Source organism: Cricetulus griseus, chromosome 4, assembly GCF_003668045.3.
Source record: "Cricetulus griseus strain 17A/GY chromosome 4, alternate assembly CriGri-PICRH-1.0, whole genome shotgun sequence".
Lineage (NCBI taxonomy): Eukaryota > Metazoa > Chordata > Mammalia > Rodentia > Cricetidae > Cricetulus > Cricetulus griseus.
The window spans coordinates 176,593,372-176,618,598 of NC_048597.1; the positions used below are offsets into that span (position 1 = coordinate 176,593,372).

Sequence of the window (25,227 nt, forward strand, 5' to 3'; positions counted from 1 at the left end):
CTGATAGAAGAGTCAGGCTGCTTTGTGACTGCCTTCAGCACTACCTCAGGTTTCAACCAGAGTCACCACTTATGGTTTAGCAGGCTGAAGTACTATGCAATACTTTGCCTACACAAAGACTTTATTCATTTGAAAACCATTAAATAATCTTTAAGGGCAAATTGTTAGGATTTTGACTGTAAATGTTTTAATAGAAATACACAATCTTTCACTTTCTCAGATAGCAACAAAGGGGATGCTAACAGCAACTAGAACATGGGATTTTGCACAAGGATGTGCACAGTGGACTGTAAAGCTGACCTGCCCCTCACTCCACAGTCAGTGGAAGGAACACCAGAAGGCAATACCAACAAACGTTGACAGAAGCTGCAGACCTGGAAAATACTCTTCGATGAGATGGGGTGTGTCAAACCAGCCAGTTTAATGCCAATCTACTTTGTGCTTATTGAGACAACACAAGTCTCCTTTCCCCAAGAACACTGGGAGTGGCAGATCTAGACACTGGTACCCCTTAAGCTCTTGTTATAGTGTTATGTCATCACTTGGTTTACATGGAATGTAGAGAGGATGACACTGTCTTATACGATGGACAACCCTAACGTCTAGATTTTGTTCAGTTCCCCTTTTGGGGGGTTTCCTGCAGACATCCAGTTAATTTCCCAGCAAGTTCCTACTGCACACAGATTTAAAAAACAAAAACAAAAAAACACAGGAGTTTGAAGTTCAAAAAAGTAGTCTCACCAATTACTCAGAGAAATACACAAGTAAATGGACTGACCTAGTCCAAGAGTTGTAGACTGATTCTGTGTTTATAGAGCAAGACAGCTTGTAGGTGTGTCTGACCTACTAATGTGTGTTTGCCATAGGCTCCATTATAACAGCTGGTTCCTGTCTAGTTCCCAAATCTATGTCCCTTTCTGACCTTGCAGCCATTCATTCACATTTGGAACTTAAAATGTCAGTGTTTTGCAAGTAATGCTCCCTCTTTCTCCAGTGTTGCAGATAGTTCTGATTTAGCTAGGAATGAAGTATTCATGGGGTTCCCAAGTTCTGATTCTTTCTTTAAATCACTCTGCCTCTTTGATGCTCATGTTGATAAGTGCTGTCATAATGAATGTCTTTAGGCCAAAAGACATCAAATACAAAGTGTTCTCCAGCCCTACTCTGACTCAAAAATGTTTAATCAATAAGTTTACCTGATTTTCAAAAAGTCAGTTCTACCTCCTACACAAGTAACCCCTTGGATATAATAAGGTCCTGCCTGGGTCATTGACAATCTTCAATGGAGAAATGTAGTCTTGTTTTTTGTTTTTCACAAGCAATAGCAGAAAGACCAAGTCCTAACTGTAAAGATGGACAGTACTGTGGGGAATAGCAGGCTGACAGGAGAAGGTGGGGTCAGTCTCACTGTCATTACACAGGAATGAACTGTTGTCAGATATCAGAAACCCATGTCATGCAAGTACAACACCAAAATAGAATACAGCAAATTCAGGAATGTTACTGGGGAAAGGAGATAGCCTTACTTAAAAATAATAATAATAATAATAATAACTTTTACAACAGTACAAGAAGGTAAAACAGTAAGAATCATAGATTGAGCTCAAACCGGCACGAAGCTACCAAATTTCTCTTTAGTGGAGCTTTTTCTTTTTTTGTCCATACCGCCGCCTGCGCTGTTTATAAAGGTGACGAAAATTAATATATAACCCTGCAAAAAGAGAAAACACTGATTAGGAATGTCATTGTAACTAGAAGTAGAGGTATCTGTAGTTTGTTTCCCATGCCCCACAGCACTAAATTTATTGCTCAGATACATCCTAAGAACCCACCAGCAGTACTGCACTGAGGTGTCCCAACCCTTCTCAGGCACTCAGTGTCATTCCTCAGCTCTGTCATTCAGGGTTAGACAAGGATAAATCCTGTATCGTGAACAACTTCTGGGCTTTTTATCATACTTTATACCTATAATCTCATACCTATAATCTGTTCAGCTGACTGCCTATCATTTTTTGAGGCATTTTAATATTGATATGTTCGTCAGTACAGCTTACCCCTACATAAATGATTAAGTTCAAGGGTTGGCTTTGTTTGCTTTTTTGCCTGTTTTTCCCCTTATGTATTTAATGAAGTGCCCAAATCAAAAAACTTCAAGGCTATTCAAGAACACGTTTAGTAAGCAGCAGTCTAGAAGTACAATGCAGGAAGTGAGGAAACAGGATTTCACAGTCAAGTTTCAGTTCTACTTGACCAGTGAGTCAGTTCTGCAGCCTAGCCTCACTTCAGTTTCCTCATTTGTACAACAGGGATAAAAACACTTCACAGACTGACTGTGAAAGAATGGTGTATAAAAAATTCCTTGACCTATGAACATACACTACCTGGTTGAGCCCTGAAATTGTGAGTTTTGGATTTACTTCATTTTGAAGAAGAATATACACATATCTTGCAAATTAAGCAACAGTAAAACAAAGCAAAGATAATAGGGTCAGTATGTATTAAAATGTTTCTACCTTTTCTTGGAGAAGATTCTTACTCTGTTACCCAGACTAGCCTTGAATTTGAGGCAGTCCTGCTGCCTGGGTCTCCCTGCTGCTGTGATTACAAATGTGAGTCACCACACAGGACTCCCAACTCTTTTTTTAATAGATCCCGGGGGCATCCTAAGGCATATGGGTCTCACTAAGTGACAGAGATGACTAGGTTTTCTAACCTCTTTTTGTACTGCTCATTTTGCTGTTCAGGGTGGCAGCCTCTAAGATGATCGTTATGATCCCTCTCCTCCAGGTATTTCATATCTTGCCAGTCTGGATAATGGCATGCATTTCTACTATTAGGTTACAGAAGGTGCTGTGGCTTCTGGTTGTCTCTCTAATCACCTCCTCTCACTCAGTAAAGACATGTCAGGAGCAGCCACAAGAATAAGCTCAGAACTAATGTTCTGGCCTATAAAAAGGGTCTAATCTATGGAAGCTACAGCCCCAGCAGGCCTCTGAGACTCAAAATCTATGAGACCTGGAACCAAAAGCACCTCCTCGGCCACTTCCTGGCTCTCAGAAACTGATAAAATACTTGCTTTTCAGATGCTAAGTCTTGATAATCTGTTACACACAAAGAGAACTAATACACTGCCAGTGGCTGAACCTGCTGTTACCAGCAGCGTAGACTGCTACACTCATTTAAGTCTACTAAGTCAAATATAGGTGTGGTAGTTTGAATGTAGTTGACCCTCTAATCTCATAGGGAGTGGCACTATTAGGAGGTGTGGCTTTGTTGGAGAGGGTATGGCCTTGTTGGAGGAAGTGTGTCACTATAGAAGCAGGCTTTGAGGTCTCTTTTGCTCAAGCTTCCCTCAATGTGACTTTCAGTTGACTTCCTGTTGCCTGCAAGACGTAGGACTCTCAGCTCCTCCAACACCACATCTGCCTATACACTGCCATGCTACCCATCATGACAATAACGGTGTCCTTTCACAGCAATAGAAACCCTAACTAAGACAGCAGGTATACACATAATCTAAACAGACGTTTAAAGGGAATCCATTTAAAGTTATGATGGCTTTCAAAGAATTAAAGTTTTCTTTTTAATATTTGTTGCTTTTTTAAGATTTATTTATTTTATATATGAGTGCTCTATCTGCATGTACACCTTTATTTGAGAAGGTGTATTGTGAGCCACCATGAGGTTTCTGGGAATTGAACTCAGGACCTCTGGAAGAACAGCCAGTACTCTTAACCTCTGAGCCATCTCTCCAGCCCCTTAAACTTTGTATAAAATTTGTGTTTTATACAAATGTAAACTACTAAGTAGGTGGTTATGATTAGTAGGAAGCTTTCCAAGAACCTCAGAGACCATAACTACACCTCCTTCCTTTGCCACCAACTATGTTTTCACCTCTCTTTTTGTTTGCTTTTCTGTTTTCTCCCCCTCCAAGAGACAGGATTTTTCTGTGTATCCCTGGCTGTCCTGGAATTCACTCACAGCCTCAAACTCAGAGATCCTCCTACCTCTGCCTCCAAGTGCTAGGATTGAAAGTGTGCGTCACTACTGCTCGGTTCTTTGTGGATGAGGAATTAATGTGCTACTGAAGTAAATGTGATGGGGGCTCTATTTCAATATTTTATTGAGACTGGTCTCAAATTCCTGTGCTCAAGCAACCCTGCCTCAGCCCCCAAGAAGGTCAAAATATAGGCAGTATAGCTATGGTCTTCTACTGTTCTAGAGGAGCTCCTTGGCCACCCATCAAGACAAAACCTGTTCTGTTAACCCACTATCCATTTCTAGGACAGACTCCCAAGAGCAGTCACAGTTCAGCTACTGTAGACCTGAGAGAAAACATCTCCACATGCAGCATCCTCTCCTACCAAGTCTGTTTTCACAAGAAAACCTTCCCCCACCGCTCCTTCAGAGTAGAATTGTAACAAGGATGCTGAAAACTGAACTGCTTAGCTATCCTGTCTAAAACATGGCAGAAATGTGTATACATAGCCAGTACTTACCCAAGAACAACATTACAAGATAAACCTGAAGAAAGAAGGAAAATTTGACTTTCATCTTCACTGGAGATGGCAAAGTAAAACTGAACCTTCCTGATTCGTTGAATACTGGAATGGACTGGATCACTGCCACAGCTGGAAACAGACAGACAGTGAGAACAGCAGGTGCATGAAGCAACAGCCTCCAGCAGCTCAGGCCTCAGTTCCAGCCTGAGGCATCATGACTAGTTTCCTCCTCCCTTGACCTCTCTCTTACATTGCCTCAAAGCTGTAGATAGAAACTGATGAGAACAGCCCTAGCACTGAGCTTATTTCCTCACCGACAGAGAAAGAGAGAGGGAGGGAGGGAGGGAGGGAGGAAGGGAGAGAGAGAGAGAGAGAGAGAGAGAGAGAGAGAGAGAGAGAGAGAGAGAGAGAGAGAGAGAGAGAGAGAGAGAGAGGTAGAAGGGGGAATCCTGCCTGCCAGATCCACTTACTAGAGCTTTGTCGAGATAAACTGAAGTTACTAGTAAGACCTCATGTTGGAGTACCAGAATAGCGTGTAAATAAAGAGCTTGCAGCACTTGAGCATCTTGTTTCTAAACCTTATGTCTCCGGAACAGTTCGAAAAGTGTGGAAAGAGGTCATCAGAAAGAAATCCCTGTACAGTCTTAACATCACCCTGAGTAGGCCAGGGTTGGCAGAAGCAGAAAAACCAGCCTTTTAGCCCCTTGGGCACCCCTGGGAGCTACACTATGAGACCTAAAGTTTCTAAAAATACCTTCTGACAAGCATCCCAGCGGGTATAGGGGAATCCACACAGTGTAACGGAGCCACGTGAGCACCTTCCAGTCCATGTCGATGCAGGAAAGCATGTAGAAGGGGTACCTATGGAGAATAGAGTTCAGTGATAAGGGCCACTGTAGGTTCTGAATTGGACCCTAGACAAGCATTCACAAAGACCAAAGAGTTTGCTTCCTGCAGCATGTGGCTTCACAACAGAATTACAGTCCTGGGTTAGCTATTCACAAACTCCCATCAGACTCCATTCCAACTCCACAAAGGATGTGAGCTCTACTGGCAGCTCAGTTTACTCTTCAAGGAACCCTCTTTGTTCAGCTACATGCTGGATGCTTAGAACCTAATTGGCTTTATTCCTAGTTCTTAACTATATTCCCAGTGCCAAACTCTGCCTCTGGATAAATGAATGGTTCTAAAAAATTATACAAAACCTCTAATCTAGAATCAGAAATGCCCAATTTTAAAGAGACATCTAACACTAGTCATTATAGTGCATGCCTTTAGTCCCAGCTCAGAGGAGGTAGCAGCAAGCAGATCTCTGAGTTCAAGGATGGCCTCATCTATGTAATAAGACCCTGTCTGAAAATAAATAAATAAAAGAAACATCACAAGAAATTCATCCTTTCCTAAATAGAAAATGTTTAAAATCAAGGTTCTTAAATCTGTTTCAATCCTTTGCATCCAGCATGCCTGAGGGTACAGACCCAGGCACAGGTAACACATGGTTCAAACACCACTGCCCCTTTCCACTGCACCATGAACTCTCAAACTCACTACACAAACCTAGCGCTGAGGAAGCAATCTGCAAAAGCCTTACTGCATATAACTCAATGAGGAAAGCAGACACTGAATGGTGTGGTTTAAAAAGGAACACACACAACTGGATAGATTTCATTTTGTTTTTGAATCAGCCTTTGAGTTCTGGAACTACTATAATACTGGACATTGAATCAATTTTTCAAAAGGGTATTTATTTTTTACTGACATTTCAGAGTGAAAAAAAAAAAATAGCTGAGCTAAACTCAAGACTTGAGTACTCTCGAGTAAGAGCTTACCATACCTCAGGAAGGCTCTCTTAACTAACCCCATCCACCTGGATTGCTGCTTCAACCTTGTGCCCCTCCAACCTTTTCAAGTATTTCCCTCATGGATGGGCCTTGGGTCTTTCCAACACAACAGTAAGACCTTGAAGTTGTAGTTTTTAGATTGGGCTCTAATTAAAGCAGAGCTCACTGATGTAGCTAGAGTTCTTACATGTATAATCCTAGTCCCAAGCCAAATGAAACTTCCAGCCAAAGCAACAACATCCACTCCAGAGAGGGGCAACCATTTCTACCCACCTGAAAATTTCAATTGTGCTCCATGAATAAAACACAAAGAAAACCACAGCTTTGTTTTGCATTTCTTCCATGGTGCCGAAGATGATAAACAGAATAAAATTTCTTCCAAGAAACTATTAAAAGAGACCCAAAAGAGAGAGAAAATTTAAATATTGTGTGTATCTGTGTGTGCATATACCTATATATCTGTCTGCATATCCACAGTGTATGCATACATGTAACTACAAAAGGGCCCTTTTAAACATTTTTTAATGTTTTATTTTGTGTGTGTATGTGGGTGGAAATGAGTATGCTTGCAGCAGTCAGTTTTCTCTTACTACATGATTTGTTAGGCTTGAGCTTTTACTCATTGAGCCATTTCATGGTCCCTTGTTAGAGTATTAGAAAAATTATCCAAACCAGTCTTTGTAGATAAATAAGTACTTCTCTGTGTATATAAATATATCATCTATATAATGTGCACATTAAAGTGGTATAGATTATGCCTTTCCAGTGAGAAATCACTCCACCACTTAGAAATTAATAAAGGGAAAAAAAGAAATTAATAAAGGGAAACCCTTTAATAACAGTGTAAAACTGGTTCTGGCTAATGCACAAAAGGGAACCAGTCCTGAGCAGAAACCCCTCAGCTTATATTTCAGGAATCCAAGTTACACTTTGAGCAATTAAAAATGTCTCACAGAAACAGAAATCCCAAAGTATGTTGTTTGAACAAATAGGAAGATTTCCAATGTAAAATACTGTCAGAGTTGTCTCCAGACAAATCAGGGCTGTTTTACCAGATAGCTATTAATCCAGGGTCATCTTGCCTGCCTGGCAAAATCATGCGATTCCTGATAAGAGAACCAGGAGCATTTCTTTAGCTAAATTCTGCTCTGTGTAACTTAATACTTCCAAAGCACATTTAGTAGATCCTTAGAACATCGAGTTATTCTCCGTTTCTCCAGTACCAAAAGCACACACACAAACACAATATAAAGGATACTGCCAATGAATATTGGTGCCTACACAACCCACAGTTAGGAACAGAGAGTTACAAACCCGATAACTGTGTATTATATGTAATGTTGTCCTATGCTCATCGTTCCGCTTGTCTATACAGCCTACTGCTTGTGTATATGTGTTACATAATAGGCTATTTCATGGAAATATTTTAAGATTGTGTGTGTGTGTGTGTGTGTGTGTGTGTGTGTGTGAGAGAGAGAGAGAGAGAGAGAGAGAGAGAGAGAGAGAGAGAGAGAGAGAGAGACTTCTATGTGGGTGCCTGTGGCAGCCAGAGGCAGAATTGAATATTCTAGAGCTAGGGTTACAGATGGCTATAAGCCATCTGACATGGGTACTGGAAACCAAACTCAGGTACCCTGAAAGAGCTGACTACTGACTACTGAGCCATCTCTTCCACCCTCCTGAGCCTATCGTTCAGCTCTTTAGAATTCATGCTATATGTATTACTCTGTAACTTGCTTTTGTAGCTCCCAAACTCTTTAGAGTAGCTGAAGTACAAGAATGTGCCACCACACCCAACCATCATCTCATTTCTTTAAGTCATGATAACATACACTTAACTATTATTTATTTATTTATTTATTTATTTATTTATTTTTGAGGCAATGTTATGCTATGTAGTCCTGGCTGGCCTGGAACTCACAGAGATCTACCTGACACTGCCTCCTGAGTGCTGAGACTAAAGCCACGTACCACCACACTTAGCCTTATGGTAACCACATATAGTTCAGTGTTATCAAATGCATTTATCATGTTGTACAAATATCGCCACAGTCCATCTCCAGAACTTTTTCATCTTGTAAAACTGACACTATAGGGGCTGGAGAGATGGCTCAGAGGTTAAGAGCACTGACTGCTCTTCCAGAGGTCCTGAGTTCAATTCCCAGCAACCACATGGTGGCTCACAGCCATCCGTAATGAGATCTGGTGCCCTCTTCTGATGTGGAAATATACATGGAAGCAGAATGTTGTATACATAATAAATAAATAAAATCTTTAAAAAAAAAAAACTGACACTATAACTCAACAATGACCCTCCATTCACCCAACCTTTTGAAACCACCATTCTACTTTCTGTCTCTGATTTTTTACTATTCTAAATACATCATGTAAGGAAAATGATACAGCATTTGTCTTTCACTGACTGACTTATTTCATTTAGCACAGTGTACTCAGGATCCAACCCTGATGTAGCATGTATCAAAATTTCCCTTAGTATGCCAGGCAGTGGTGCACACACCTTTAATCCCAGCACAGCCAGGGATATACAGAAAAACTCTGTCTTGGGGGGATTTTCCTTAGCTGTGAGACTGAATAATACACCATGTTTTCCTTTTCCATTTAGCTATCAACAAGCATCTAGGTTGCCTGCACTTGTACTTATTATAAGCAATGCTAAGTTTCGCCTTTTTACAAAGCTTTACAATTTTCTTAGCACATTTCAAAACATTCTTTATTGGAACTGAACTTAATATGTCAGTAAGTATGAGAACATCCTTAGAATATTGAGTTTTACAATTGAAGAAAACTATGTTTGTATACTTTGTGTTCTCTGTTCCTCCTGTATTGCAAGTTGTTCACTAATTTTCTCTTCAGCTAAGTCTAATATACTCCTAAAATTTTTAAACGGTAACCATTGATCACTATATTTTCATTAATAGAATTTTTATTTCCCTTCTTTTCAAATCTGCTTCCCTTTTACTTTCTTGCTCCAAGCCAAATTCTCCTTATATATGAATATTTTCTTTTTACCTTTTTTTCCCCCAAGACAGAGTTTCCTTGTGTAGCCTTAGATGTCCTAGAACTAGTTCTGTAGACCAGGCTGGCCTCGAACTCCGAGATCCACCTGCCTCTGCCTCCCAAGTGCTGGGATTAAAGATATGCTTGGCCACATGAATTTCTATTCTGCAATGCTAACTCTCATAGCTGCAGTTCCTCTGGCTATGTCCTACAGTCTGCTGTTTCTTGCCCACAATGTCTTGTTTCTTCGGTTTTATAATCTTTGTTTGAAAACCTCTCAATTTTTTTGAAAACAAATTCTGTAGATTCTTTGAGGCTTGACAAAGATTCTTTTAAAGATTCATTTTATTTTTAATAATGTATATATGAATGCAGGTGCTCTCAGAGGCCACAGGCACAAGATCCCCAGGAGCTGGAATAAAAAGTAGCTGGGCAACCAGGTACTGAGAACCAAACTCAGATCCTCTACAAGATGTTCTTAACCACTGAGCTGTCTCTCCAGGTTCCCAAAGGTAATTTCAACAGAAGAGGTCTATTTGCCTCTTTAGGAATCTGAGGGTAGCAGCAGTTGAGGATCACATTAACGTATATAACCCGAGGATCATGCAAATAGCAAGGAGACAAGAATTTCTATCACAGATCCTTGTGGGTCTTTCGTTTTGTTGGGACAGATCTCACCTCCTACCACCCTAGACTAGCCCAGCACTCAAACCCTCCCGTCTTAATCACCTGAGTACTGGGTTTACAGGCTTGTGCCACCATGCCAGCTCACAAACAGCACATGCCCTTCCTTTGGAAGGGCCAACACTTCAGATCGAAGGTTTTTACTGACAAGACTGGGGGAGAGGGCAAGCTTTTTATTTCACCTTCATGAATGGCTCCCTGGAGTCGCTGCTGTATGAGGGAAGACTCTCCCTCCTCTACTTCACATTCCCTATACCTTGTGATACTTAAAACTCAGGTTGTGAGTTCTGTGGATATGCAGCCCAGCTCAGCATGCCCAGTCACTTTGTTTTTCAGTGGTTTCATCTCAAAGGCATTTCCTTCCTGTGTCTACATTAGCAGCATGCACGTTTGTCCAATACCTAACCTGCCAAGTTTCCTCAAAAAGAATTCTCTTCAGTGTTTTTTTGTGAAGTCTAGTGATCATGATTACTTTACACAGAAAATGTTTTCCATCAAACCACTTCAACTAAGTACTGGGCCTGATTCTTCAGTCTTTCCTCAAAGAGCAACAAGGAAACTCCTCCCTGCTTCCTGAGATCTCTGAGTTCAAGGACAGACTGGTCTACATAGTAAATTTTAGGACAGCCAGGACTAGAGAGACCCTGACTTTAAGAAAAAAAAAAATTAAATTTCCCTAGATGCTGAAATAAAATAGTGACATTCTATGTAAATAAGGAAGTATGTTTAATAACTGAAACAGCAAATTATGACCTATCTACTAGATACATACTGAAACCTTTCCTTCCTCACTCTCACATTCAAATCTTCTATACCTGGATGAGAGTAGGCAGCACTGGGGAACTCGTGACACCAATCGCAGCATTGAGAGTTTCCACTAGCGCCAGCATCTGGCAGAAATACATCATGTCAGCCACGGTGTGGAACGTGTCGTAGAAGGACTCTAGGGCACAAGCATACATGACTGGTCAGTCCACCGTGAGTCCTAGCAGAGGCAGTTGTCAAACTAGAGCATGCCTTACAGGAAAAGAACTTGGGAGAGAAAACAGACATGGAGTCGTTTCATGCTTCTAGCCTAAGCCAGGACAGGCTTCAAGACTCCCAGAAGAAAGAGCTTCCTTTATCTCTAGAAGGTGAACACAAAGACCCCATGTCCCCTTCTCCTGGTTAAAATAACAAAGAAAACAACATGCCTCACTTTCATTCTGTTACTACCTATTGAAAAAAGAAAGCAATGTACAAGAAAAAATGGTCATTCTTCTTAGACCGTCACCTCTTCTAATTCAAAGCTAATTATCATCTATATTATATGGGCAATGAAAAATTCAATTACACATAGGTGCAGAGGTAAAATTATTCACTAAAATTAGGCTTCAGGAAGGCTATAGCCATGGTTCAGCAGTTAGAAGCGCATATTGCTCTTATAGAGGTACCTGAGTTTGGTAACCAGCACCCATGTCGGGAAGTTCACAACCACTTATAACTCAACTCCAGGAGATCCATCTCTCTTCATGCCTCCAAGGGCACCTACATTCACATGCACGTATTCGTACATGCACACACACACACACACACACACACACACACACACACACACGTTTTTAAAAATGAAGTCTTAAAGTTAATTATTAGTTATTATTACCATACTTTTAATGTGGTAGTTTGGCCTAAATGTATGTCTGGTACCAAAGGAGACCAGAAGAGGGCATTTGATCACCTGGAGCTGAACTTACAGACAGTTGTGAGCTGCTGTGTGGCTGCTGGGAATCAAACCCAGGTCCTCTGGAAGAACAGTCAGTGCTCTTAACTACTGAGTCATTTCTCCAATCCCTAAAAATAAAATTAGATTTCAAAAGCCTTAACTGTGTTTGTAGCTTTAGGGTTAATAAGTCTTAGCATCCTGAGAATCTATCCTAATTAAAAGGAAATAGTGGTCTTAAAGGCCTTATTAATACAAGGTTGTCCTCCGAAACATTTCTAAGTGCATTTCTCTATAAACGGTCTAAATTCTCAGAGTACAGACCTTTCGAGTAAATTATTTGATAAAAATTCAAAATGGCCACTAGTGCTTGCATGAGGCTCACACATGGGCAGCACTTCTTGGGAGGCCTGTCTTCAGGCCTCCTGGACATGCTGCTTCTGTATTCTTCCTTGCAGCACTTCTAAGCCAAGCACCACTGATATTCTAGGTGGGACCATACTTTGTACTGCATATTGCAGAAAGTGGGGGATTCCTGGCCTCCACCTACTGAATACAAATAGCACCCCTAAATCACCGCAACAACAACAAATACCTCCAATTAAATTAACCTGTTCTTATTCATCTACATCTGCCACATGGCTCAGTTACCTCTCCTGTGTACTATATGCCCGACCTCTTCAGTGTCTCCCTGACATCCCACTGGTGTAATCTGCTCACCTAGATTTCTCCTCCTCTTCCCTTCTCTCCCCCAGAAATCCTGCCTATCCTCTCCTGCCCTCCTATTGCCCATTTACCAAAACCAAACCCCAACAACAAAAAAGAAAAGAAAGAACCAGGCAATGGTGGAGCACACTTTTAATCCCAGCACTAGAGAGTATCTCTGAATTTGAGGCCAGTCTGGTCTACAGAGTGAGTAGTTACAGGACAGCCAAGAATACACAGAGAAATCTTGTCCTGAAAAATAAAAACAAAAACAAAACACAACAAGAAGGAAGGGAGAAATCAATCCACTGGCAGAAACGATAATTATCCATGTATTCGTAACTAATACTCAGTTAAGAGGGTCCACAGAAAAGCAAACTATAGTTGAGAATTGATCACCAGTGATCCAATAGGCCTGTTCTACCACATCTGGCAACTTGATAGCCTTTGGACTGAATCACTTTATATCCAGCTGTCTTAAAATTCTTCATGACAGTGGATGGTGGTGGTGCATTGCCTTTAATCCCACCACTCAGGAGGCAGAGGCAGGCACGAAGGGACCAGACCCTCACTTGGCCCCCTGCTTTAGCAACCATGACAAGCTACAGAAAAGACATGTAGGCCTCTGACTCAGCACATGACACACACACACACAAAATCTCCAGATCCCCTGGCCTCCCAGAGGATAGGGCCAAAACTGAACACAAAGAAACTCCAGATCCCCCACCCCCAGCCTCCTAGATACTTGGTTCCTGGGAACTGTTTGGCCACAAAAGAAACTCCAGGGAAGAGCAAAAACTCCCCTGCAGTCTCCAGGATACAATTCTAAAAACTATTGGTATCTATGAACAACAGGCCACCTGCAAGTAACAAACCCACAGAAACCACAGAATGTTCCCTCTCAGCACTGACCAATGAGAATACCTGGTACACAGATATTTCATGCCAAAATATCACTTTAAAAAATTCCCCTAATTGTTCCCAAATGTCAACCGATCAGAAACCAACCTGTACCTACTGATGTAATCCTATGATTTTTTCCTTTAAGAACCTAGCAGTAGACAGGGAACTCCACTTCCTCTGGTGGCTGCTGTATGAGCTAACCAGATGAGGTCCCTGTCATGGTTGGATGAACAAGAAACCTTGCTTTTGTAGTTCAGTGGGTCTGTCTCCCTGGTGGTCTTTGGGAATCCATGTGACTTGGGCATAACAGGTGGATCTATGTTGTGGAATATTTGTATACTGTGTGAAAATGTATTGTTGTGATTGGTGTAATAAAGACCTAAATGGCCAATGGGAGGGCAGGAGAGAATAGGCGGGATTTCTGGGGAGAGAGAGGAAGAGGAGGAGAAATCTAGGTGAGCAGATTACATCAGTGGGATGTCAGGGAGACACTTAAGAGATGAGACACACAGTACGGAGCAGAGGTAACCGAGCCATGTGGCAGATGTAGATAAATAAGAACATGTTAATTTAAGTTAGAAGAGCTAGTTGGGGTCAGGCAGTAGTGGCACACACCTTTAATCCCAGCACTGTGGAGGCAGAGGCAGGAGGATCTCTGTGAGTTCGAGGTCAGCCTGGTCTACAAAGCAGAGAAACCCTGTTTGAAAAAACAACAACAAAAAAGAGCTAGTTGGAAAAAAGCCTAAACTAAGACCAAGCTTTCATAATAATAAGCTTCTGTGTCATTATTTGTGGGCTAGCTGGCAGTCAGTCCCAATGAAAAAGCACCATTATAGATCTCTGAGTTTGAGGACAGCCTCATTTACAGAGTGAGTTACAGGACAGCCAGGGAGGGCTACTTAGAGAAATCCTGTCTTGAAACAAACAAACAAGCAAACATACTATTTATGACATTTAGCATGCATGTATGTGTGTATTGCTGCACACATGCCATGGCATGCATGTGATTGTCAGAGAACAATTTCCAAGGTCAATTCTCTCCTCCCACCTTGTGGGTAATAGAGCTAGATTTTCAGGATTGGCAGCCAGCAAGCACCCTTACCTTCTGAGCCATCTTGCCAGCCCTATAACCAGGAGACTTACCAAGAACACTCAGAATTCACCCACCATCTTAGGATTAACAAGGCAAGCATTTATGTATCTAAAGGTCCCTGCTTTCCATCCCTGTGGCTTCTGATAAAGTCATCCTAATAACGAGAGATCTGAGACTCCTTCATTCTCTGGTGTGATCACACAGAGGCCTCCAGTCACAGGCAACTGTAAGCCCTTGGGCATGTGGCCTTTCTAGCCTGTCACTGTGTGTGCAAAGCCCAGTGTTGGGGGCTGTAAAAACAACTCACAGTTCCTCCTCTTTCAATAGACTCCCCAGGTAAACAGCTCAGCTGTCATGAACTGCAGATGGAAAACCCAGGGCCAAACAGAAGGATGCTCTAAAAGAACTCATTTTTCTTTTCAAACAGTTTACATTTTCTATTATAGTTATATTTTCCCCATACCTACTTTACAAAAGAAATTGAACTTTTAAACATCTACATTCAAGTTATTAGAAAAGTGCATTCTAATCTTTTTGAGTGTACCAGTTTGCAAGCTGGTCTGGTTACTTCCTCTTTTATATGGTTATGATCAAACAAGAAAAAATAATCTATGCATTAATTTTAGCCTCTCATAAGTGTTGTTCCATGCTATTGTTAACTGTCTATATGCTTCACAATATCACACTAGTGAATATTCCACAGAAATTCCTCACTGATAAAGACATGTGGGGAGTTTCTAACTTAATGCCATGTATATCACATCTGAAGAAACTTTGTCTCTAGCTCGTTTCCATAGAGCACATCTGCAGAAGTGAAGTCTTTAGGGCTGCTCCAGCCAGTCTGTCTCACCAGGAACTGGGAAATGAGTGCTATGGGCTCATGGGGAAGGGTAGGAAGAGCAAGGTGACTGTTCTGTCAAAGGCAGAGACAGCTACCTCAAAAATTTCATACTTACCTTTTCCTAAAATAAAAAACCGCACTGTCAGGTTGACAAAGATCCAGGAGAAGCCCAGAAGCTGCACAAGGTTATACATGAACAGGTACCCTTTCTTCAAGCTTGTAAGGGCTGAAAAGCAAAGTAGGGAAGTGAGATACTCAATACAACCCAGAGAGAAGCTCTGGAACTCCAACCCTTTCTTTCACCTGGGTGGTTCTAAGCTACCACACAAATATCTGGCCTATGTCTTCCTAGCCTGGGCTCCCTCTCCCATAAAGAAAATATATTGATCATTGCCTGCCAACATGTATGTTCACCAGCCTCCTTTCGTAGACTTGGCCAGCTCAGGAGAAAAGCACCAACTTGTCTCAAAAATTAAAACAAACAAAAAAACAAAACAACAGGGCTGGAGAGATGGCTCAGCGGTTAAGAGCACTGACTGTTCTTACAGAGGTCCTGAGTTCAATTCCCAGCAACCACAAGGTGACTCACAACCACCTTAAATGAGATCTGGTGCCCTCTGCTGGCATGCAGGCAGAAGACTGTATACATAATAAATAAATAAATAAATAAATAAATGAATAAATAAATGAATAAATAAATGAATAAATAAATAAATAAAATCTTTTTTAAAAAATTGTTGTTATTGTTAGGGAGTTGGGTGCATGCACCATGGCTCAAGTGTAGGGGATCAGAGGACAGCAGCAAAATCTTCATCAGGTGGCTTCTTTTTTTATTTGTTTGTTTTGTTTTGTTTTTTGAGGCAGGGTTTCTCTGTGTAGCCCTAGATGTCCTAGAACTCACTTTGTAGACCAGGCTGGTCTTGAACTTACAGACACCCACCTGCCTCTGTCTCCCGAGTGCTGGGATTAAAGGCAGTTTACCACCACCTCACCCACTCAAGGTGGCTTCTTATATTGTTCTTTGCCTCCACAAATCCTCTTTAGAGACTATTTTTTTACTCTTTGAAGATTATTTCTCTAAATTAGTGGCCACTCAAATCTTTTTTAAAACTCACTTAAAGCACCCAACACACATGCACACTCAGAACCTTAATGTATAAAACACAAGATCTGTGTCAATTAAAGCAGAGCTTCTGGAAAGACCTATCTACTCCTCCAAAGCATTTCTGGGAACCCTTGAGGTACCACAGAACACAATTTGGAAACCACTTCTCTAAACGGTTCCTTACTTATGGCATGCCAAATAATGCCCTTGCAAATGTTTGATTAGGATGAACACTGAGCCTCGTCTCGTTCTGTTGCTCACAAGCAATTTCCCATAGTCCTATATGAGCCTACCATTAGAGCACCAGTTCTTGAGGATGGTGCCTACAGTTAACTCACCCAGACCCCACCTAGAGCTGCTTTGGTGCTTTTCCAGGCAGCATGTGTAACAGGCAGCTGCTGCACCATCACCAAAACACGTATAGACCTTCTTTCTATTAAACATTTGGTTAGATACAATGATTTTTTTTCTAAGATTCTGAATAGCCAGGCAGGGTGGCATGGTGGCATATGCCTTTAATCCCAGCACTCGGAAGGCAGAGGCAGGCAGACCAGCCTGATCTACCTATAGAATTCTAGGCCAGCCAGGACTACAAAGTGAGACCTTATATCAACAATAACAACTATAATAACAACAACAACTCTGAATAGGGGCTAGAGAGCCAGCTCAGTGGTTGAGACTACTTGCTACTATTGTAGAAGACCCTGGTTTGGTTCTCAGCACCCACATCGAAGATCACAACTATCTGTAACTCCAGGAGATACAATCCCTTCTTCTGGCTCCCTCGAGCACCCTAAATGCACATGGTACATAGACACTCATGCAAACACTTTCCATTTTGAGAGGTGATAACCACAAGCATCTATGGCACAGCCCTTCAGACTTCAAGTGAGAGGAGACACCAGGATATAGGTTTGGGTGCCATCTGCCCCTAGTCCATTGGACCAGGAGACCAAGGTTCTTGTCTGCTACATTAGCCTTGGTTTACTCAGACAAGGTTAGTCCCAAACAGAAAGGAAACATCTTTAAAGGTGAGGCTTTAGTGTGTGTTCATAGCTAAAAACTAAACAGACTCACCCAAGCATTCATTAGGGTGAATTCCCCACTCGCCTGCCATCCCTACCACCCCCAAATCCATCACAAGTTAATTGGTAGCCACTTTCAGGCACTTACTTTCAGGGGAGCCTTCACTTTCTAGTCTGAGTTTATTTAGGCGTTCTTCCTCCTAGAATTTAAACATCCAAGAATACAAGTTAGAATTCTTGTATGCTTACAAAAGGCCAGGTGCTGGCAAAGAATTCTGACATATCAGGCCACCTCCTCCACTGTGCTCTATGCTCTGCTGAGGAGACTGTTCCAAATCACAGCTTTCAGGATAGGATATTTACTCAACCAATGGCTAATTGGCTAGTTTCCAGACTGCCTGGGGCAATCGTGTACTCTTACAGCTACAAAGGACACCCTTTGTAGACTTGTTAGAGCACCAAAGGAACAGTAGCTGAAGGCAGGAAGTGCTGTTTCAGACTTCTTTTCTTTTAAGATTTTATTTATTTACTTTTAAGTATATATATACATATGTACCTCTCTTTCTCTCTCTCTCTCTCTCTCTCTCTCTCTCTCTCTCTCTCTGTGTGTATGTGTGTGTGTGTGTGTGTGTGTGTGTGTGTGTGTGTGTGTGTGCGCGCGCGCGCGCGCGCACCAGAGGAGGCCAGAAGAGGGCACCAGATCCCCTGGAGCTGGGGTTACAGGGGGTTGTTAGCTATCTGATGTGGGCGCTGGGAACAGAACTCAGATCCTCTGCAAGCGCTCTTGTTCTTAACCACTGTCCAGCTTCAGTGTAAACTTATGTTTAGCTTAATATACAGCAAAAGTTGTATTTCTAAGTATATGTATGTGTGAGTATGCACACCTGTATTTCCTCACTGTCAATTGATCTGGCTGTTAATATCACTCTCAAAAAATAACACAGCTTGGATTAGAGAGATGACTCAGTAGTTACGAGCAAAGGCTACTCTTTCAAAGGACCTGGGTTAGATTTCCAGTACACACACAGTGACTCAAAACCATTTGTAACTCCAGTTCCAGGGGATCTGATGCCCTCTTCTGGACTCTGTGGGCACAGACCTACATGCAGACAAAATACCAATATACATAAAGTGAAAAAAAAAAAAAGAAAAAAAGAAAAAAGACAGCTCCTTAAAGAAATGGTTATTCTAGGACTGAAACAAAGGATATATATAAGCTATACCTGGGGTAGGTTATAGAATGCCAGAAAGTAAGAAAGAGTGAAGAGAAAAGAAAAGAAAAAAAAATATCCTACAATGGGTGAAATGAAAGGGTCTTCGATGGCCACAGCTGGAATGATTTGATCAATGAAAACAGTGTTAGATTATAATCCTAAGCATAAAATAATGGAAATGACTGAATAAAGAAATGGGAGAGAACAGGAAATTTTTTCACATAGAAAATTTTCAAACAAATGATATGGAAACTTCTCCCTACTCTGAAAGGGTGTGTGATCCACATAGTGACTTCTTCCAAAGAGTAGTGAAGAACGGGGAGAGGACCCTGGTAAGCACTGCCTTGGCCAGCAGTGCTCTGCCTTTTGATTCTGTGTATCTTTGACAAGTGATAAGAATGGTATTTTACCTCTCTCCGCAGAAACCATCTCTTTAGCCTGGCTCTGGGGTAAACACCATATGAACCCTAAGTGAAGCAGCCTACCACACTGACATGATGAGTACTCTACAGTCATGTTGCCAGGCCTCCACGTCAATGTGTAATGTGGGTCCATTCTATCAAACCCTCACGACTTCCATCTTCAGCAACAAGGGCTAGCATGCTTACTCACCTTGGCTCTCAGCTCCATTTCTGCATCAGATTCATCCAGCCAGCGATCAAAGTCAGGGGCCAAAAACAGTGGGCGCTTCTCCTGCTTGGTGAGCCTCTCCCACCACTGACTCACCTTCTTCTGGACTGTGATGTTCACCTGCCTCTGGGTCAGCCTGTGCACTGGCTAGGAGAGACAGTGAGTGTGAGAACTCCTTTTCCATGCACTGACTGCACCATGTTGGTATGGCTCCACGGAGAAGCTGCATGGTGCTTCCTCCTCTTCCTGCTCTGCTTCTGCAAGGTCTGATACATGGGGAGTATTCTAGACCAAGGGCTGCTGCAGGGAACAGCTGGTAAGAGCAGCAGTGTCTTTCTCTCATTCTGTTCTAGCTTTTCACTGTCTCCATGGCAGGCCCATGACATGTTCTCAGGCCCTATGCCAGGGCTGACTATTTGAGCTCTTTCAGAACAAGGCCCTGCACAAGTAGATCCATGAACACAAGCCCCCAAGCAAGAAATCTGAATCCAGAATCATCAGCTTCCTGGGGCTAAAAGAAACTGCTTTTATACTCCCAGCATTTTTTTTTCAAGACCAGCTACCTTCCTTCATCCTTTCTGCTTACTATGTTCCTTACTGCCAGAGTGACTGAATCTCATGAGAGCCTCATGATGAGGACTTCAACCACCTGTCACCCTACTCTCCCCTGCCATCACTAAAATAAGAGAACACCAGACCTGGGAGGGATCCAGAGATTTCACCTGAGCCTTCATCTATTAACACATGAGAAAAATGGAAGTTCACATCACAAATAATGGCCCAAACCAGATGCTGCTCAGACCTGCCCCTCACCCCCCAGGGTTCCCATTCCTCTGCAGCTAAAGCCAGAGTTCTGTTCCAAATGGAATGGTATCACTCCCCTTTGCTCTTCATCCTCAGAACCTGCCCTTTGTTTCACTAACTACTACTATGCATTTCCTAAATGGAAAGGCTATGAGAAAACAGAAAGCATACCTCTGGCTTCACGAGGTCTAAGAACTCCAGGTGAAATTCATAGACATTGTCTCCTTTGGCACCATGTCCCTGGGCTGCAAAGAAAAGAATGTGGGTTTTTGTGAATTTGAGCAGAGCAAGGACACCCAAAAATCAACCAGCTACATTGCTTTGAAAAAGAAGGCAATGGGCTGGAGAGATGGCTCAGTGGTTAAGAGCACTGACTGCTCTTCCAGAGGACCAGTGTTCAATTCCCAACACTTTCATGGCAGCTCACAACTGTTTGTAACTCCAAGATTTGAAACTCTCACACAGACATACATGAAGGCAAAACATCAGCACACACAAAATTAAAAAAAAAAAAGTTAACACTTCCATCAAAAGTATGGGAACATGCAAGCATGAGGACAGGGCAACTCCACAGATGAATAAGCCAAACCATGGGCAAACTTGAATTCTGTATGTTTACTTGCAGTCTGTTTTGGACTACTTATGCTACCTTAATACAGTCTGAAGAATACCAGGTACAATAACAGAAAAAAAAAAAAAAAAGGAGGAGGAAAGAAGGAAGAAGCTAGAAAGAAGAAAGGAAAACAACAGGGAAGGCCCAAGGGGACACATAGATAAAATTTAACTTTCACATTTACTTTGATTCTAAATCCTGAGCAGAAAAAAAGTCAGGTATGTGTGCCATGCTGACAGTGTTAAGGCAGGCCACAGGACTGGGATGTGGAGTCCATGAGTATATGCCAGCATGCACTAGGTCCTGGGTTCAAGTCCCAGGACAGAGAGAAAGACAGAGTCAGAGATGGGGGAGACAGGGAGACAGGGAGAAGAGAGATGAATGAGAGAATTACAGGTATGTGGAAATGCTAAACTATCTCAAAGACGGCCCTGATCTAAAAACCCTCCAACTAGGGACATAAAACAAAGGCAGAAGCTGACCTGTCCTTTAGCAGTCCCAAATGCAACAGAGCAGAGAATGGGCAGAACTGAAGGAACAGTCCCTGAGGTGGCCACTCCATCCCTGAGCCAGGACATAATCTTTTCCCAAATCAAGCAGGTGCCGGTGACCGTTAGACCCAGCAACTCCCATAGGACACCCTTCCCCTTCTGCTCTCTACTAGTTTTCACTAGGTTCCCTCCAGGTTTCTCTTCCCTCCTCTGGCCTAACACTTGCTGAGTGGTTATTACAGAAGAACAGCTCAAAGGCTGAACCCTAAAGCCTGTGCTACCACCACAACTCTATCTTGAAAAACAACAAAGCCAGATTGGCTTTATGAAAGTATACCAGGGTGGGTGGAACTGAGGTAAAATGGAAATTCCACTTTCAAATAACCCCTGGAAGCCAGGCATGGAGGTTCGTATATGTAGTCACATCCCTTGAGAGGTAGACAGTAGGATCAGAAGTTCACAGTCATACCCAACTACATAGCAAGTTTGTAGCCAGCCTGGGCTACATGTCATGCCATCTCTAAAGGAAAGACACCAACTCTGAAAAAAAACGAGAATGACAAGAGAGTAGGAAGACCCACCCACTGGCTGCCCTTCAACACAATGAACACGCCCATTGTCTTGGGGACAACAGGAAGCCTGCTCAGGAGCTACAGAGAAAACATGGGCTAGATCCTTGGATTCAGAGACCATCAGAACAGCAAGAGATTTTCAGGCCAATAATCCAGCACTCAGGAGGCTGGGACAAGAAGATCTAGAGTTCAAGGATATCCTGAACTACATAGCAAGACCACGTCTCAAAAAACCTTTAGCTAGGCCTTTAGTCCCAGCACTCTGGAGGCAGAGGCAGGAGGATCTCTGTGAGTTCGAGACCAGCCTGGACTACAAGAGCTAGTTCCAGGACAGCCTCCAAAGTTCTCAGAGAAACTCTGTCTTGAAAAACCAAAACAAACAACAAACAAACAAACCTTTAAAAGAAATAGAAAAGCCATGTTCTACTGTTCAGCAGCAACAGAGCATCAGCTCAGGATGTGGGAGGCCCTGGGATTGATCCCCACATTCCTCAGCACACGTGTAATAAATAAAGTTGTCTGTCTTTGTTTGCATTATAATGTTTTTTTTCAAATAAACTTTAAATACTTCTTTTATGTTTATGAGTGTTGCCTGAATGCATGTCTGTGCACTGTGTCAATGGTTCTATCTCAGCTTGGGTCACAGATGCAGTCACTGATGTGTGGCAATACTTGATTATAAGGGAGCCATCTAGATGATCCAAATACTCTCATTTTTAAAAACAAATATTGGGGCTGGAGAAACAACTTAGCAGTTATAAATAGCTCTTGCTTCTCTTGCAGAGGAGCAGAGTTCAGTTCCTAGCACCCATGTGTCTGTTCACAACCATATGTAACTCCAGTTTCAGGGGATTTGACACATTCATCTGGCCTACGTGGTCAAAGACATACATACACACACAGTTTTAAAAATATAAATATGTCTGCAAAGTATGGTAACACACGCCTTTAATCCCAGCACTCGGGAGGCAGAGGCAGGCAGATCTCTGTGAGTTCCAGACCAGCCTGGTCTACAAGAGCTAGTTCCAGGTCAGCCTCCAAAGCCATAGAGAAACCCTGTCTTGAAAAACCAAATAAATAAATAAACAATATTTTTTTTTTAATTTTAAAAAAGAAATGACCATCATGCCTTGTGGTCTATGCAGAGGGCTACAGTCATCACCCAGATACTAACCTTTGAAATGCAGCACATTTTCCGTGATGCTGATGGCAGGGTTCTGTGAAAAGAGACCAGAGACACAAGAGACATTTTAATGTGGAGAAATCACAATACAGCAGAAACTTCCTCCCCTCCTCCTCCTGGAGACTGACCTCCTACTCTTGTGTCTGCCCACTAAGGGGGGGGGGGGTCTGTTCACATCTCTGCAGATTTCTGTGTCTAAGGGTACCTAGCTGACTGCAGCCTCCTCCGAGGACTCTGAACTGCTCTAACTCCGAAGAATCATCAGGTTGTGTATCAGGACATTATGATGATGGCTAGGCAGGCAAGGGGCTATGTAAGGTGGATGGGGGAACAGACAGATCTCTGAGGCTGCATCCCTGATCACCCAGTGGAACAGATGAGTCACTTCCGGTGAGAAAGAACAAGACTGAGAGAATGAACCCGAATTTAAGGGTTATTTGAGTTGAGAAGAGAACAAACACAATGGGAACAGAGTAGTTGGGAACACATTCACCAAGGTGGGAGCCTTGTACCAAAATGAAGAAGACAACAATTACAACAGGGCTGGGCTCACAACAGAGTCAACAAACATGAAACACACTGTTGTGGTTCTAACAGCCTCAGGCTCCACATTCCCTTAACTTCTAACTGAAAAGGACGATCAGGCTCAAAATTTTCCAGATTTTGCATTTACCCCAGAAAGTACTTAATGAACACCTGCAACAGTTGAAGGTAAAACTAAAGCTTTTTTTCCAGTAGATAATTCCTACCAACAACTCAAGGTGGCTATATGAGAAGTGGTGCCATCCGAGTATCATAACCGATACATCTATTTTTCTGTTTGACTCTCAGCTATCTGCACTCCATCACTCATCAAAGAAAAACACCAAGGCAGAGAGGAGCTAGAGAGCAGGTACCAGATCAATGGGTACCTACATGCTTTGTGCAGAACCACGAGCAACAAGAAAAAGGGGGTGAGTAAAAGCTGAGTGAGTGTCAGACTTTAGTGAACAACCTCGAAAAGGGGGTGAGTAAAAGCTGAGTGAGTGTCAGACTTTAGTGAACAACCACGTGGGTGGAAGTAAAAACAGCACACAGAGGAGCTGCAATCTGGGCAATCTCTGAGACAAGAGGACAGACACAACCAAAGAACCTCATCTAAGACTGGACTGCAGGAAGTTACACACCAGGGCACCAAGATACAACTTTCCAAGTGTATTCCTGTGCCCTGACCACTCTCCCAACCACCCTCAGTACCCAGTACTCCAATCTCCAGAAAATCTGAAGGCACAAGCCCAACATAAGATCCCAGCTTAAACCAGAGTATCTGCTTAGTACACAGACCCCAAACGCTGAGGACACATTGACTCATTGGAATTATACAAAATCAACAATTTCTATCCTAATTTCAGACCCACTCCCAAGAACTCACTTGTAGGAGCTATGTTGGGAATTGGGGCCCTCATCTTCTAGTATTATGTTTCCAAAAAAGAGGAGAAAAAAGAAATATTTATCCCAAAAGGAAAACTGGACTAAATGTATAATCTCTTCCAAGACAGCCAGGACTACACAGAAACACCCTGTCTCAGAAGAAAAAAAAAAAAAAAAAGACTTCTCATGGGCTATGGTAAGGGTACTTAACAGCCAAGACCTGAGTTTCATCCCCAGAGCCCACATGGTAGAAAGAGAAAACCAACTCCTTGGGTTGTCTCCTGACCTCCAAACATATGCCCTACTCACTCTCTCTCTCTCTCTCTCTCTCTCACACACACACACACACACACACACACACACACACACACACACAACTTCAAGACTATTCTGAGAATTAAACTGGAAGATCACACATAGGGCGTTGACAGTAGTCAGCACTCACGACCACATTGTTTTCTTCCTCCTCTTTTGGTTTTTTGAGACAGGGTTTCTCTGTGTAGCTCTGGCTGTCCTGGAACTCTCTCTGTAGACCAGGCTGTCCTCCAGCTCACAGAGAGCTCCTGCCTCTGCCTCCTGAGTGCTGGGATAAAAGGCTTCCTCCTCTTAAAATATCTAAGTGTCTATGCCTGCAGGGCATCAGCTTTAACGCCTCTTTCTTCCCCTGACCTCTAACAGCTTCTTTCCTGCATTCACCTTTGCTACAGCACTTTCAACACGGTTTTGAGTTATTGTTTCGTAGCTTCTCTGATCCTCTAGACTTGCCTTGCTGACAGCAGGGACCTATCATATTTGGCTCTCTATCCCTAAGGCCTCAGTAATTGTTCAAGGAAGTGAAAGTAAAGTATCGCAGCTATCTTCATAACCTCTGACACAGTGCAAAGAGTTCATGAG

At 42.4% G+C, this 25,227-nt stretch overlaps 1 protein-coding gene across 2 annotated transcripts in view; it reads right to left on the reverse strand.

The window, feature by feature from the left end:
* Positions 1 to 397: 397 nt before the first annotated feature.
* Positions 398 to 25,227, reverse strand: part of Hacd3 (3-hydroxyacyl-CoA dehydratase 3) — a 32,753-nt gene continuing 7,923 nt past the window's right edge. For both annotated transcript variants that reach the window (XM_027411354.2, XM_027411355.2), the window contains 10 exons: positions 22,915 to 22,957; positions 20,236 to 20,309; positions 19,243 to 19,407; positions 17,565 to 17,616; positions 15,402 to 15,512; positions 10,861 to 10,988; positions 6,617 to 6,729; positions 5,257 to 5,363; positions 4,500 to 4,631; positions 398 to 1,711 (listed from right to left, as the gene is read on the reverse strand). In XM_027411354.2, the coding sequence (XP_027267155.1) occupies positions 1,635 to 1,711; positions 4,500 to 4,631; positions 5,257 to 5,363; positions 6,617 to 6,729; positions 10,861 to 10,988; positions 15,402 to 15,512; positions 17,565 to 17,616; positions 19,243 to 19,407; positions 20,236 to 20,309; positions 22,915 to 22,957 (1,002 nt within the window). In that variant the 3' untranslated portion in view covers positions 398 to 1,634. The remainder of the gene's footprint in view (positions 1,712 to 4,499; positions 4,632 to 5,256; positions 5,364 to 6,616; positions 6,730 to 10,860; positions 10,989 to 15,401; positions 15,513 to 17,564; positions 17,617 to 19,242; positions 19,408 to 20,235; positions 20,310 to 22,914; positions 22,958 to 25,227) is intronic.